This window comes from Rhodofomes roseus (genome assembly GCF_022264815.1).
Source record: "Rhodofomes roseus strain CIRM-BRFM 1785 chromosome Unknown C8Q71scaffold_2, whole genome shotgun sequence".
In the NCBI taxonomy this organism is placed as follows: domain Eukaryota; kingdom Fungi; phylum Basidiomycota; class Agaricomycetes; order Polyporales; family Fomitopsidaceae; genus Rhodofomes; species Rhodofomes roseus.
The window spans coordinates 557968-571946 of NW_025952958.1; the positions used below are offsets into that span (position 1 = coordinate 557968).

The 13979-nt window shown below is 54.8% G+C and overlaps 4 protein-coding genes across 4 annotated transcripts; 3 read left to right on the forward strand and 1 right to left on the reverse strand.

The window, feature by feature from the left end:
• Nucleotides 1-28: 28 nt before the first annotated feature.
• C8Q71DRAFT_699343 (muts domain V-domain-containing protein) lies at nucleotides 29-4413 on the forward strand (the record flags this gene model as incomplete). The annotated part of the gene is made up of 18 exons (XM_047920065.1): nucleotides 29-670; nucleotides 725-906; nucleotides 972-1097; nucleotides 1150-1319; nucleotides 1372-1397; nucleotides 1454-1545; nucleotides 1601-1752; nucleotides 1823-1997; nucleotides 2081-2209; nucleotides 2352-2484; nucleotides 2561-2815; nucleotides 2875-2920; nucleotides 2974-3029; nucleotides 3079-3143; nucleotides 3202-3622; nucleotides 3679-3757; nucleotides 3812-3948; nucleotides 4003-4413. 18 exons carry the CDS (start codon nucleotides 29-31, stop codon nucleotides 4411-4413), a joined length of 3297 nt encoding a protein of 1098 aa, XP_047783576.1.
• A 112-nt stretch (nucleotides 4414-4525) lies between these two features.
• On the reverse strand, nucleotides 4526-8887 carry C8Q71DRAFT_819948 (DNA polymerase phi-domain-containing protein; the record flags this gene model as incomplete). The annotated part of the gene is made up of 13 exons (XM_047926164.1): nucleotides 8494-8887; nucleotides 7908-8435; nucleotides 7686-7854; nucleotides 7447-7631; nucleotides 7179-7390; nucleotides 6944-7121; nucleotides 6773-6884; nucleotides 6527-6711; nucleotides 6368-6475; nucleotides 6066-6311; nucleotides 5677-6007; nucleotides 5041-5624; nucleotides 4526-4987 (listed from the first exon to the last, which is right to left on the reverse strand). Exons 1-13 carry the CDS (start codon nucleotides 8770-8772, stop codon nucleotides 4526-4528), a joined length of 3579 nt encoding a protein of 1192 aa, XP_047783577.1. The 5' UTR covers nucleotides 8773-8887.
• A 2111-nt stretch (nucleotides 8888-10998) lies between these two features.
• C8Q71DRAFT_207363 (uncharacterized protein) lies at nucleotides 10999-12076 on the forward strand. Its single transcript, XM_047917016.1, has 2 exons — nucleotides 10999-11724; nucleotides 11786-12076. Exon 1 carries the CDS (start codon nucleotides 11279-11281, stop codon nucleotides 11678-11680), a length of 402 nt encoding a protein of 133 aa, XP_047783578.1. The 5' UTR covers nucleotides 10999-11278; the 3' UTR covers nucleotides 11681-11724; nucleotides 11786-12076.
• C8Q71DRAFT_207263 (N-terminal glutamine amidase-domain-containing protein) lies at nucleotides 11962-13385 on the forward strand. Its single transcript, XM_047917014.1, has 6 exons — nucleotides 11962-12255; nucleotides 12348-12552; nucleotides 12648-12714; nucleotides 12791-12854; nucleotides 12921-13284; nucleotides 13356-13385. The coding sequence occupies exons 1-5, from the start codon at nucleotides 12076-12078 to the stop codon at nucleotides 13185-13187; spliced, it is 783 nt and encodes a 260-aa protein (XP_047783579.1). The 5' UTR covers nucleotides 11962-12075; the 3' UTR covers nucleotides 13188-13284; nucleotides 13356-13385.
• Nucleotides 13386-13979: the final 594 nt, after the last annotated feature.

The following is a 13979-nucleotide window of genomic DNA, read 5'->3' on the forward strand; positions in this document are numbered from 1 at the left end:
ACGTTCACGTTCAGCATCCTCCTCCTCGATGTCGTCCTCTACCCCGACGAAGCAAGCGGCTATCTCATCGTTCTTCTCTCAGGCTAGTTCGTCTCCCGGTGGGACTCAGCAGCGGAAGCGACCTAGTGCCACGATCGACCTAACTGCAGATTCTGACGACGAGGCTGCTGCACCACCTCCTAAGAGGGCGAAGACCACCAGTACCTTCTTCACTGCAGATTCATCTCAACGTCAGCGGGAAGGCGTACCTTCTACCAGCCAGACGCGACCGGGTGGCCTGGCCGAACATTGGCGCTTCGAACCTGGGTCGTCAACCCAGTCGACACGGCGCAAGACGAACGAACGCCACGAAAGGGCCAAGCGCATTCTACTTGGTAATCCTGGTATTCTCACTAGAAGGCACACAGGCGAGGAACTCGATGAGGAATACCGTGAGGAACAGGACGAGTCGCAGACTGTGGCTGCTGCCACCGGCGAGCCAGACTCCGGAGAAGAATCGGAAGGCCGAGGACATCTGTTCTCAGAAATGCAAGGAATGTGGGCCAATTCGAGCACATCGAAGAGAAAGAGGAAAAAAGGGAAGGCTACTGCGCGGAGTGTACCAAGTCGGAAGAAGAAAGTAGAGGAGATAGGTCCAAGCGGACTACCGTATACTCCTTTGGAACTTCAGGTGCGCACTCACTCCTCCTAAGACTGGACGGCAACGAATGCGTTAGGTTCGCAGATCCGGGATTTGATAGAACGATATCCTGGGACCCTCTTGATGTTCGAAGTCGGCTACAAGATGATCTTCAACGGCGAGGATGCAAGGATAGCCTCCAAGGAGCTTGGAGTCGCCTGCTTCCCGAAGAGAAACTTTCTCAATGCTTGGATACCTCCGCATAGGAAGCACATCTACTTGCGAAAGTAAGCATTTTTCGGTGCATCCATGTGTCGGGACGATGCGCTCAACTGAACCCTTATGAGTGTAGATTGCTCTCGCGAGGCTACAAAGTAGGCATAGTCGAGCAAACAGAGACAGCCGCTTTGAAGGCTGCCGGCGACAACAGGAACGAGTTGTTCAATCGTGAAGTAACCCATATGTACACCGCTGCAACGTACGTCCATCTTTACTACTAGTTCTCCTTACCTATATTAACATCCGCCCAGTTACATAGATGACATCGACTCAGTAGACGAACTCGATCCGACATTCGCCCCGTCCTTGATGTGCTTAGTCGAGGAACCTATGGGTGGTATGGGCTCCGATGAAAAGGTCAGAGTGGGAGTGATCGTCATCTCCGCTAGCACTGGCGACGTGATGTGGGACGACTTCGAGGGTATGTTACTTTGAATCACCGATGGATTGAGAACTTCATCAATCTGTTCCAGATAACCACATGCGCACTGAACTAGAGGTGAGTCTGCGTTCGAAATCGCTGTTGTACACGCAGTCAATCCTGACTTCATGTAGACACGGATGGTCCATTCTAAACCTTACGAGCTCCTCCTTCCCGACGACAAGCTCAGCAAGGCAAGCGAGAAGATGATCGCACATTTCACACAGTATGTACTTTGTCTTTCTCCTGGTACTCCGAAATCGTAATTCGCCACTCTTAAGGATCTCGAATGCAGACTGGACAAACCCGGACCATAAAATCCGTACAGAGCGGACCAAGCATGATCTCTCCTACACCGAGGCCTTTTCATATCTTACATCCTTCTATACGGACAAATCCAAGTCCGCTATGGCATCTGAAGGTTACAATTCAGGTCTGTCAGGCCCCGTTTGCTCTGCGGAGACTTGAAATTGACGGGGATTTATCGTGTCTCACGTTGATAGGCCAACTCATGGCAACCGTCTCCGACTTTCCGAAGCTGGTTGCTCTTGCACTGGCTTACGCGGCGAAGTATCTGGCAGCATTCGGTGTGGCAGACTGTCTCCGCGAGACCAAATTCTTCGCAAAACTCACAGAGCGCACTCACATGCTCCTCAACAGTAACACGTTGACGCACTTGTGAGTATCGCTGCCTCGTGCAGTGTTAGATTCACATTGAAGATTAGCCCAAGCTAACTAGCGTTGGCGATTGTGCGCGACAGGGAAATCTACCGAAATGAAACGGACTACACGACCAAGGGTTCGCTGATGTGGATTCTTGACCAGACGTCTACGAAATTTGGCGCGCGGATGCTGCGAAGTTGGGTCGGACGGCCGCTGGTCGACATGAGGTTTGTAATCCCATTCAATCATCCCGCAGTTCCTGCGTGGTCCTGGGAGACGAACCTGCAAGCAAATGCGCTCGCTCTGATTCGTGATTCCGCGCTACACCTCCATATGTCAGTGTCACTGACATTTGCGTGTTCCGTTCAGGATTCTGAAGGAACGAATCGAGGCCGTGGAGGAGATCCTGGCCGACGAAACACCGAAGTTGATCCTCCTGCGCGAGTCATTGAAGCGTCAGCCGGACCTTGCGCGGGGCTTATGTCGCATTCAATACGGGAAGGTGTGTCTTGCGGCGTCGTTCACCGTGCAGGTCTTTAGGATTGACTGTTGACTTGCCAAATCGGTCGGTTGAACAGTGTACCCCGCAGGAATTGTCTGTCCTGCTCCCCGCGCTCAGTAGGGTCGCGTCGACCTTTCAACCCATAACGAGCCCTCAGGATGCGTTGTTCAAGTCGCCGCTGCTCAATGAGATCGCGGCGGCCCTGCCAAAGCTGCGGGAACCGATGCGATACATCCTCGACAATGTCAATCTCAAAGCAGCAAAGGAGGGCAAGATGGAACTTCTATGGGCAGATCCAGACAAGTATCCTAACATAGATGTGCACACTGCGGTCGGTCTCTTCCCGTCATCGACTACGGAGCGTATGCTGATAAAGGCGACTCGGAGCAGAGTATTCAGGTAGTTGAGTCGGAGCTCGTGGACGAGCTACGCAAGAGTGGGTGCAGTTCGGCTGCTACTTGATTGTCGTCTTATGAGATAGTATAACAGTCCGAAGGACAATCAAAAAGCCTGCGTTACAGTACACAACCGTGGCTGGCGAAGAGGTATGTTTTCACCTCGGCGTCGGATTATATGGCGCTGATGTGTATTCAGTATCTTGTAGAGATCGGGAAGAGCGAGAACCGTGACATCCCTATCAACTGGCAGCTGGTGTCCAGGTGAGTCGTGCCATCTGCGCCTGCCGTCTAGAGACGATGCTGTAGCTTTGTCAAACAGCACCAGGTCGGTGAGACGATACCACACTCCAGAAGTCAGGGCCAAACTCCAAGAGCGTGCACAGTACAAAGAATCTCTGACTGCCGAGGCGAACAAGGCGTACCAGTCCTTCCTGCAGGAGATCACCCAGAAGTACTACGCCCTGTTCCGGGATGCCGTAAACAAGCTGGCCGTCGGCGATTGTCTCTTGGGCTTGGCGCGCGTAGCGCTGCAGGAAGGTTATGTGAAGCCCGAATTCGTAGAGGATGATGTGCTAGACCTGGTTGAGGGTCGGCATCCAATGGTGGAAGTGTTACGGTCTGATCCCTTCGTCCCAAATACAGTGTCGATAGGTGGCGGACAGCCAAGCACCAAGATCATCACTGGCCCTAACATGGGTGGAAAGAGCTCTGCGGTGAGAATGATTGCGCTTTGCGCCATCGTTAGTGTTCGTCTGTATCCTTCACAAGGGTAATTCTAACCAGACGTCGATCACAGATGGCTCAGGTCGGTTCTTATGTCCCAGCCCAGTCGATGAGACTCTCTCCTATGGATGGGATCCTCATTCGAATGGGTGGTAAGTCGATCCACACAATCAACCCTTGGCCTCCATTGTTCAGCTTGTTGCCAGCTTCTGATGAACTGGCTCGCGGACGTTCGACCTTCATGGTTGAGATGCAAGAGACAAGTGATATTATCCAGATGGCTACCGCGCGATCCTTGGTAATCCTCGATGAACTAGGTCGTGGTACGGCAACGTTTGACGGAGTATGTCCTCCCTTGGTATCGAACAGAACACTTTGTTTGACTTGTATTGCACAGATGGCGATTGCGAATGCCGTCCTACAACACCTCGTACAGCATACAAAATGCAGGACTTTGTTCATCACTCACTATCCCCGATTAGCTGTAGACATGGAACGCATATTCCCTGCCGACGTTCAGAACGTACATATGGGTTACACTGAAGAGACCAGGATTGACGGAACCCGAGAGGTCACATTCTTATACCGCCTCACCCCTGGCGTCACCGAGGAATCGTTCGGCGTTGAATGTGCCCGACTAGCTGGCCTGCCGGAGTCGATATTGCAAGAAGCTACCTCACAATCGGCCGCCTTACGAGCCTCCACGGAAGGCAGGGTGCGGCGTAACAGGTCAGTAGACACGCGTACCTCATTCGGCCTGGCCTCTCTCATACGCGCTGTACTAGGATCCGCAAATGCCTTGGGCTAATCAAGGCCACTATCCACTCACCACCAGATGAGGTGAACAGACATCTACACGAATTAACGGACATCGTCGCGCAACTGAAGCATATGCATACGATATCCAATACATAATCTACCTAGGAAGTCTTTGCTTTCTTAGCCTTTTTGGGTTTGGCCTTTTGCGGCGCAGGAGCATCCTCGAGCTCTGCAGCCTTCCGTTTACTGGCAGTAGCACTACTGTCTGTACGGCCCTTCTTTGTAGGCCTATCGCTGCCCGACTTTGCAGACTCACCGACAGCCCGAATTATCTCTTTGCACGATGTCTGCAAGGCCGTGGATGACATCAAGCGAGGGTTTGCTGCCAATTTGGTCGATAGATCGTTCCACGACTGAGGGTCCCAAACGACCAACAACTCTTCGGCACTAGCGTTTGTACGGCGCATGTGACGAACGGCCAGCAGTGCCAACTTGAAGAGCTCCTTAATTTGAGCAGCCGTAAGAGACGCTTCAGACTCGTCGCATGCTTGTGAGATGACGTCGATGAGAGCAGTTCGCAGCTTGGGTAAAAATGCAAGGACGTCGGCTTTACTCTCGTCACCCTACAAAACCCGTTAGTCGTTATTAGCGGGACACGAGACACACTCGTGCTCACCAATTGCGGAAGCTCCTTGACTAAGGCATGGATGAGCAGGAATACTTGACATTGCCGATAAGCGTTGACCGCCTTGCTAGTGACGTCGAGGAGATCATCCCGCAGTGCCCATGCGACTGCCACTTGTCGGCGTACAAAGTCCTGGAGGAATTGCGTGTTCAACCGGGAGGCCTTGCGGGTGACAAAGTCAACTAGAGACTCCTGGTAGGCCCGGACAATCGGTGCGTCCTCGCCTACATGGTGCAGCGCCCTCGCCACATACATGGTGCAAGCGCTCAGAGTAGCAAGAACGTCAGCAGATGGTGCCTTCCTGGCTCGCGAATGCAACTCCTGGAGCACCTCCGCAGCCTCATCCTTGTCAACTGACGAAGGGAGTTCCTTGGCCTTGCCCACTCGGGACCGCAATATACCAGTCGCCTTGTCAGCCAGCTGCTTCTCGTCTGGGCCTGTGCCCACGATTAGGTCTACCAGCGGGATAATCAAGCGGACCGTCAGATGGCTAGACGGCTGCTTCTTGAGGAATATCTCGAGGAGATCGAGTACGCGGTTCTTGAAGTGTGTGGCCTCCCGCTGTGCGTCGACATCTGCTAACCTGAATAAGTGAAAGGATCAAGGTATCATGGGATGCTGCCCCACCTTTCCCCTTTTTCTCCGTGGCGCGTGCTCTGAAGACTGCAGCTAACTGTTCATCGATGGCGAGCATCTGATCATCGTCCATGAGTTCCTCCTCACTCTCATCGTCAGATTCGCCAGTCGCGGCCTCGACTCCATTGATTCGCAGCGCTTCCTCGATCTTCTTCCGGAGTTCAAGATCCTCTTCCTCGTCGGCGTCTTCGTCCTCATCTTCGTCCTCCGCTTCTTCGGACGACTCGTCTTCTTCCGCCTCCTCATCTCCGCTATCTTCGTCGTCCTCCATCTCTTCGTCTTCGACTGCCATGAGTTCAGCTGGATCACGACGCTCCAATTGCTGCGATTGATCTTCGTTATTAATATGACGAGAGAGCAGATGTCCGTACAATACTTACGGTGAGAATGAGACTGATAGTGCTCTCCTGGACCGAACCAGACAGCAGCGAGAACACTTGATTGGCCACCGCGCGCATGTACGCCGTGGCCTGCTCCAAGAAGCCGATAACGTTGTCCACCAACACATCCACAGGTTCCAGTACATCAGCCGCGCTATCCCCAGCATCGCCGCCTGTGGACTTGCGTGGTTTCTTGCTCTTTTTTGTCTCTACTGGGAACATCCGCGTCGCTCCATCAATGCAGCTCTAGTAATATAGCATGCCGTCAGCGCTGTCTCACGTGAAAGCAGACTAAGCACTACCTCTAATGTTTCCGCGTCGGCTTCCTCGTCGGCGCAGTAGTGGTGAAGAAGGGTAGCTGAGAGGAGAAGCTCGGCGCCTCTTGCGGCCTCCCGCTGAGGCCCCGGAACCTAAAGAGCTTGTTGGCATGTTGTAACGTGTATCGAACTGTGTCCACCCACCGTCTTCAGCCGCGCGGCCAGCTGACGCGCCTTGCTTCGCAATGCTTGATCCTCCTCGTCAAGCTCAGCGAGGACGGCGACGTGCTTTGGATCCTTCTCGAGCTTCTCGATAGTGGAGAGCACTCTGTCCACCCAGAACCGCCCGTCGGATGCCACTGCGGGGATCTTGACAATAGTCTTGTCCTCTAGAATCATCCGGCCACATATGAGACGCCAACGCGTACCGATGAGCGCGCGACTACTTACCCTTCTCCACGGCAGTGGTATGCCCAGTCAAGTCGGCTAAACAGCTGAGCAGGCGGTCGCGGCACAGCTTCCTGAGTTCGTCGGAGAATTGTGGTGCAGGCACACTGCGAAGCTGACAGAGATGAAAGTTAGGCACATGCACGCAGCGAATCGGGGGCGGTAGCGACCTACCGCCGAAATGGGACTCTTCTCGGACTTCTTGGTGACGGCGAAGAGACCGTGGACAGCAAGCCAGTCTAGAATGGACTGCACCCAATCGTCGCTTTTTGGGATCGCGCCATTGCGGACGAGGGCGGCCAGCTGATCTATAATCCATGCACGGCGGGAGTTCACGGCCTGTGCGTCAACCCTGTTGTGATCGCGTGAGCGCCATTGGAAAGCTGCCGCGTGCTCGGAAGGGACATACGGCTCGCCGGTCTGGTCATCGTTGATTTGCTTCAGGAGGTAGTCAATGTAGTTCTGGACCCCGTCCTTGTCCATTGACGTCAGGATCGACTCGACCGTTTTTGTCCTGGTTAGCTTGTCGAACTGACGGCTTCCGTTCACACCCGTGAGTTGCAAGATAAGGGTGAAGCCAAGCGCAGGATTCTCCTTGACATAGGACTGTATGTCTGACACCTGGCACAAAGAGTCAGAATGCAGGCCAGCTAGCGGTAAGAAAAACGGTACATTACCACTTGTCTCGCGGCCTTGTGAAGATAGCGGTCACTCTTCGATAGATGGTTAATCCACGACCGCATAAAGTTCTTTGTGAAAATCATGGGCATGTCATCAGCACTGACGCGAGGAAGGGCCTTGGTGAATATTTGGAAGCCCCAGTACTTGCGCTCCGGGGAAGACGTGTTCGAGAACAAAGACTCTGAACATCGAGCATTAGCGATCATTGTCCGCACGTGTACCAAACATAAATCACCATCGACTACTATCCGGAAGAAGTCAGGGAATGGAGCAGTATTTGAGCCCTTTTGCGCCGGAGGAGACAGCAGTCGGTCGAGGAGCATGTCCCAAACGAAGTGTACTTGAGGCTTCCAAGCGCCTGACTTGGGAACGTCGGATTCTTCGTCATCGTCGACATTGGATTCCTGCACAAATGCTTCAGGACGACGAGGATATGGGCTTCGGTGAACGAACATACCCTCAGTATGCGAGCAATGGTTCCGAGGTTTCCTGTAATCAGCAGCTCCGGACTTTTGAACGTGGGCGACAATAGTTTCTGCCAGTCTCGGGAGGGCAATTGAGTCTGCAGCTTCAGCGTGAGGGCAATCTTCTCGGGCGTCCACGCCTTCTTCTCCGCAAATAATACGCTGACAGTGGATTCTACAGCGTCATCCTTCCACGAGACGTCGGATGCAAGCAGCGCCTCAATGGCAAGACCGATCGCCCACCAAGCGCTCTCGCGCAGCCAGGACTTCTTCTCGCCGAGGGCCACTAGCTCAGCAAACGCTTCCTTGTAGTTGTCCAAGCTTGAGACGAGGCTGGATGACGATGGCAGTGTTGTCTCGCGGAAGAGCAACCCGGACTGAATGACGGAGATGAAGCCGAAAAGACGAGCAAAGTACATGTCGCGTTCCTCCTGGCCGGTCATGGTGCCTTCGGTCTTGGAGGAGTCCAGAACCAGGGCCAAAATTTGCGAGCATGTCACCGTGTCGATCTTGGACAAGAGCTGCATACACCGAGGCCTATGTTACATCGAATGCAGAGTAGTTGCGCGAAGGACTAACCTCCGTTAACGCTACTGCGAAACCTAACCGACTGCTCTCTCTCGGACTCGCCAGTCCCCTTACAAGTCGACGTATCGAGTATGATACGTCCTGCGCGTTCAAGGCATCCAAGCCATCGCCCTTCTGCTCCGCCCCGTCCTCTCCACGGCCCATGTTTTTCTTCGGCACGAATTGAGACTGGAAGTGCTCGAGGGAACTGACGAGCTTCACAGAGGCATCGATCCGCGTGTTCGCAGAAGCAGAAGAGAGGTCCCAGAAGAGCGGTAGTGTGGTGGACATGGTGCTCGCGACCAACGCCGACCAAGGTCCAATTCCCGCTCAAAGTCCAAAATTTCTGAGGAAGGCAATCGGCGCTTACATTCACGTGGGTGCGTGACCGCGTTTGGCGCTCTTCGCACGAGCGCTTATCCCCCTTCATCTACAGACGTCAGCTCGACAACAGCATGCAGGCGTTCCGGCTGACCTAGAATACCGTAAGCTCTTGGTGACTTGCTGTTGTTCTGGCTAGCTTTCTCCAAACTGATACACTTCATAGAATGCCCCTGGCGCCGGAACCTTGCTTCGAATCACATTCATCTATTCGCTGGCTGCCTAAAACGTCGAGGTGACCTCACGATTGACCTTGTTCCGAATAGCGGACGTCTAGAGGACGGCGTTCTTCCTGCTGTCTAGCTCTGAACGGGAGGCTAGCGTCTTCATTTCCCAGAGATCATGGCACCTGGCGACACGCGGAAGTTACGGGAACATGATCATGAGTGCAACCAGTGTGCTACCCCGCGTTCGCTGTTCAGAACGAGGTCGAGGCAGCGCGGCCGCATGAGGACGTCGCGCATCCTGCGAGGCTGGCTTCCTCCGCATATGGACTAGACTATTCCTGGCAGCTCTGACGACAGTATGATGTACTCCACCGTCGCGGACATAGATCTTCCATCACGGCTTCGAGCTCTATCTGGTTCGCGGCGCGCGTCGAGCAGCCTGTATGACGGCGGAAGGCTTCCTTCTTACATAAGGGTGCGCGCGACGCTGGGATCTGCACCATTCCGTCATTAACACATCCCCAGCCCTCTAGCGTCCCGCCCATTACGCTCCCTAGCCCGTGCGTATGCCTCGACCTCTTGGACCTGGGGCCATTCGGGGTTCACCGACGCGCCGCAGACGTCCTGTCCGAGTCGGGCACGGTGCGACGGTGGGAGCGACGAGGAGGCGATGTCCCTTGGTACTTCCAACACTCCGCTTGTTTCCACTGCGCATCACACATGACTGGCCGTTTACAGCAAGCACCTAGACTATCTCGTTCTGTAGTATGTTTAGAGCCACTGTCTCGTGCGCAGAACACATTATACTCGACGGGAGCAATGCAAGCTATGGAGTGATACAGATCATGGCGCGTCTCACCGCTTCTGGATGAGCTCCGTTTGACCGGAAAGACGAAGCCGAATGCCACGACGAAACGCATAGCATTCGGGGGACCACCCTACCTGGTGAGAACATACATTTTGGGGTGCAGTACGAAGGCCACTCTGTTGGGAAGTCTTCTTCCTATTCGTGTCTGTTCCGACAAGGTTTGTGCATCCACCATGCAGGCTCCGTGCGATGGTCTGCGCGTGCCACAGGGCGGGTATCCCATATCTTTACGGCAAGACAGAGCAAAGAGAGCGTCAAGCCAAATGATTGCATGAGACGAAGACGTACTACAACCTTTGCATGTTCCGACCGAGTTGTAAAATGTGCGACAAAATGGGACAGCTGACGGGTTTGTGTTGGGCGACAGCGGGTCTTGCTTGCCCGTGAAGGTTCGGGAGAACCTTCGGGGACAATTGCTTGTCGCCTGTACAAGGATGGGCTCGCGACGTTCCGTCACTTCCGTGAGAGGGTGCGGGCGTACATTGGATGACTTGCTTCCTTCGCAAGAACCACACCGATGGCCTATTGATATCCCATACATCACATTCCCCAACGGGCAGTTGAGCTTGCTTTTCGGCCCTATGTTTCTGTTATGCATATCATCAGCCGTGAGCCGGCCTGACAATGTCGCTAGCGTCAGTTGATGGCAGCGTGTCCGACAGGCATTATGTTGTTGCTCTCGTAAAACACACCCTCGACGTTAGGCGCAACGACGCATGCAGGTCGTTGCCGCGCAAGCGAACTCATTGACGGTTACCTCATACGTTCCGAGTCGTGTCCGCGAACAAACTCTCGATGACGCACCTGACATAGTCTGATCATTGCCGTGCAAATTAGGATGTGACTCTCAGTCCAGATTCCGCTGAGCGTGCCGTGGTAGCGCGTTCGATACTGCGAGTCCACGGAGGAAGCGTACCTGCATCTATTAATCGTAGATGCGTCTGTGATCTGCTAGTGGACTGCTAGTGGCCAGCCAATTGGGAGGCCCTGGACGCAGACCAAAGAGGCAGGACGAGGGGGATGTTTCGGATGTTCTCGGGGGTGTTTATCGCGACTGGCATGGGCGGTGGACGCAGCACGGAACAGGAACGAGAAACACATGTGATCACAAGGGAGGGTCGCTTGCAAGCCCGCTAAACTTCCGGGCCCCTCATCCGTGGCCACAGCTAGCCACGGGCTACCACGCTCGCAAGCTCCTCTTCTATATAACCTCCCGTGCCCTGCCTCTTCCTTTTCTCCATCCCTCCGACGCGCTATTCCTTTCCGCGTCTCTTGCTCGTATCTACAAAAGACTACTCGGTATCGCTCACCAACAGCCCGGTTCTCATCCAACCGTCTGCCCGCTGCTCCGAGTCCCACTGTGCTTTGACCCGACTCAACAATGTCGACCCAGACCGCGTTCTCGTCCTTCGACCCCCTCGCGACCCACCCGTTCACGAACAACTCCGGCTTGCTGCCCAAGCCCGCCGCGCCGTCGCAGTTCCCCCGTCCTATCCCGGCGACGCTGAAGGCGGACGCTGCGACGGTTCCGGTGCCGAGCTCGCACAACGCGATCCGCGCGCCTCAACCTCGGAAGGCGCCTCCGCCATCCAAGTCGAGCGCGAAGTCGGCCTCGAGTGGTCCGAGGCCCATCTTCGTGCCGTTCCGCCCTGAGCGGTCGTCGCCGGAGCTGGATGACATCTTGCTGAAGAAGAGAGTCTCGGACGTCTTCGCGAACAAGAATACCTGGAGCATCGACCAGCTGGAGTATGCGCCGGGCAGCTCGCCGCACGCCAGGCGGTGATGCCGGTGCTCGCGATACCCATTGATGTACTATACCCATCCATGGTGCGTCTGCGCGCTATCTCCTTCGCGCTCCGTTTCGCTGATCCCCGTGCTCTCTGTCCAGACCATGACTTGTCGTCATCGAGTGTTGTGGATTGTACTCTATCACCCTGCTGCCTGCTCATTTCCGTCAATTCCGCGACGACGATGGTGGAAAGCTGTGGACTGTAATGATATGACCAGCCTGAGGGCTACTCTAGGATACGACATATTGGGTAATCGGTGCGCTCGGGAGGATTCGTGGCTTCTCATATTGACTCGCATGTACTTGTGCTTCTTTACCTGGTTTCATCCCATGCAATGACTTGTCTGCTGCTGCCTATTAGCGCCACTGCCTGATCTCAATCTACGACTATGTCGGTGAAACAAAAGCAACACATGCCTCCTCCGCTCCCTCCTGACAGCATCTACACGTCCTGCTATTGTGAAGAGAATGTATACCTGCTTGCCCAAGCATTTGCCTCGACAGCCGGGGCAGATGCCGATTGGCCGTGGCAGGCGTCCGTCGTGTTCATATCGAACCACGGGAAGACGGTCCGTCTGTCCTCGCTTCTCATGCATCCCGCCTCCCGTCGCGCCCGATTTCGAGACGGGCCGTGCATACTGAGACGTCGACTATTCTGTAGGTCGCCCTCTGGAGCCAGAAGGCCCGGGAAGACGTGGTAGTATGGGACTACCACGTTATCCTCGTTCTCCGCTCGCGCGAGCACATGCAGAGCAGCGAGCAAGATCCGACGCATCGCGAAGGCGGACCGCAGCGGACGCAGGCGGCAGGAGATAGCTGGGTGTACGATTTCGACACCCGGCTTGCAGTCCCTAGCAGGTGGGCAGGTGCGTCCGCCATCCGCTCGCCTTCCGTGTCGCGCATCAGCAGCTGACTGCTCCGCCGCGTCCGCCCTGGCCTCGTCTCTCCGGATGGCTGGCAGACTACGTGTCGAAGACCTTCCCGTACGTGTTTGACGGGGGGTTCTCGACACCATTGGAGTACCAAAGGCAAGTCGGTTTTCAACATTTCGCATGGACGGACATAATGGGTGCTGACTCGCCGTTGTACGTCGCGCGGATTCAGTCTCTTCCGGGTCGTGCCAGCGGCAGCGTACCTCGATCATTTTGCCTCTGATCGCTCGCATATGGTACGATGAGTGTTGTACAGTCATTGCGTGCCACGTCTGGCTAACAGAGCCTTGGCGACCCCGCAGCTCAGGGATGGACCCGGTTCTACAGCTCACTACACGGCTGCGCCTCCATCGTATCCGATCCTTTGCGGCAAACGAGCTAATGGATCAGGCATCAAAAACAACCTGATGGATGCGTATGTATCGATGGTACTACGCGAGCCTCCGCCTCCCAAGCCGGAGATACGACCTACGGAGACGGATGCAGACCTCGGAAGCCCATATGGCGAAGTGATGCATATGTCTGACTTTCTACGTTGGCTTTCCGGGGACAAAGGCGATGGCACGTAATAGGCGATTGTGGTCCGACTCCGTGGATAGTAATACTTATCATTGTTAGGCTAGTTCAACGACACAGTGGGTACCCCGATGGATCGTATGGGAAGAGGTACGTGGTTTGACGCGTTCTGACGCTTTCGCGGGGTTTCCACTGCTTCGTGCTCAATGCACACGTTACAGGGACTGAGTATGAATGCGTGCCTGTTTGCGTGTCATACTATACCGTCACCTACATGTGTGCGTTCGTCCTACGCGTCGACAATGCGGGTGCGTCACGCACACGTGAATATGACCACACGCGTCTGGCGCGCACGCCACGGATCGCGTAGCGCGTCTTCATGACATATTCCCTCCTGGTCGGCACGATGTAATGCCTACAGGTTCGTGGCAGAAAGACTCAGGACTGGCGTCGCGAATTGCCCTTCGCATGTCGCCAAAGAATGTCTTCGCCCGCATGACCTGTATGGTACGTAAAGAACGCTGCGCACCGATACACCTTGCTATGATCCGTGCGCATTACTCATGGCGCCCCAGTATAGAGATAAGTAGTCCTTGTCAGGCAAACTGTGACCGGCCGTGTGTCGAGGCTGCAATGCGTGTCCAGCGTCCAACGCCTAAAGCATACTATGAGCGCCTCAGGGTTCGATGAAAAGCTTCCAGAGGCGAGCAATTACGACAGTCATCTCCCTAGCTCACCTCCTATTGGCAAACCTCAAAACCATGCGTCACAGGTCCTGGTCCTCGCCACACATCGCCCTCGTTTATGATGTCGAGGAATGAGGCGTACTTGCGCACGCCTACTTG

Bases quoted from the DNA above. Each gene is read 5' to 3' on its own strand.
- C8Q71DRAFT_207263 (XM_047917014.1), top strand. From the start codon at position 12,076: ATGTCGGTGAAACAAAAGCAACACATGCCTCCTCCGCTCCCTCCTGAC. The intron at 12,553-12,647 runs GTGCGTCCGCCA...GATGGCTGGCAG, and splicing joins AGTCCCTAGCAGGTGGGCAG to ACTACGTGTCGAAGACCTTC. The intron at 12,855-12,920 runs GTACGATGAGTG...GCGACCCCGCAG, and splicing joins CCTCTGATCGCTCGCATATG to CTCAGGGATGGACCCGGTTC.
- C8Q71DRAFT_207363 (XM_047917016.1), top strand. From the start codon at position 11,279: ATGTCGACCCAGACCGCGTTCTCGTCCTTCGACCCCCTCGCGACCCAC.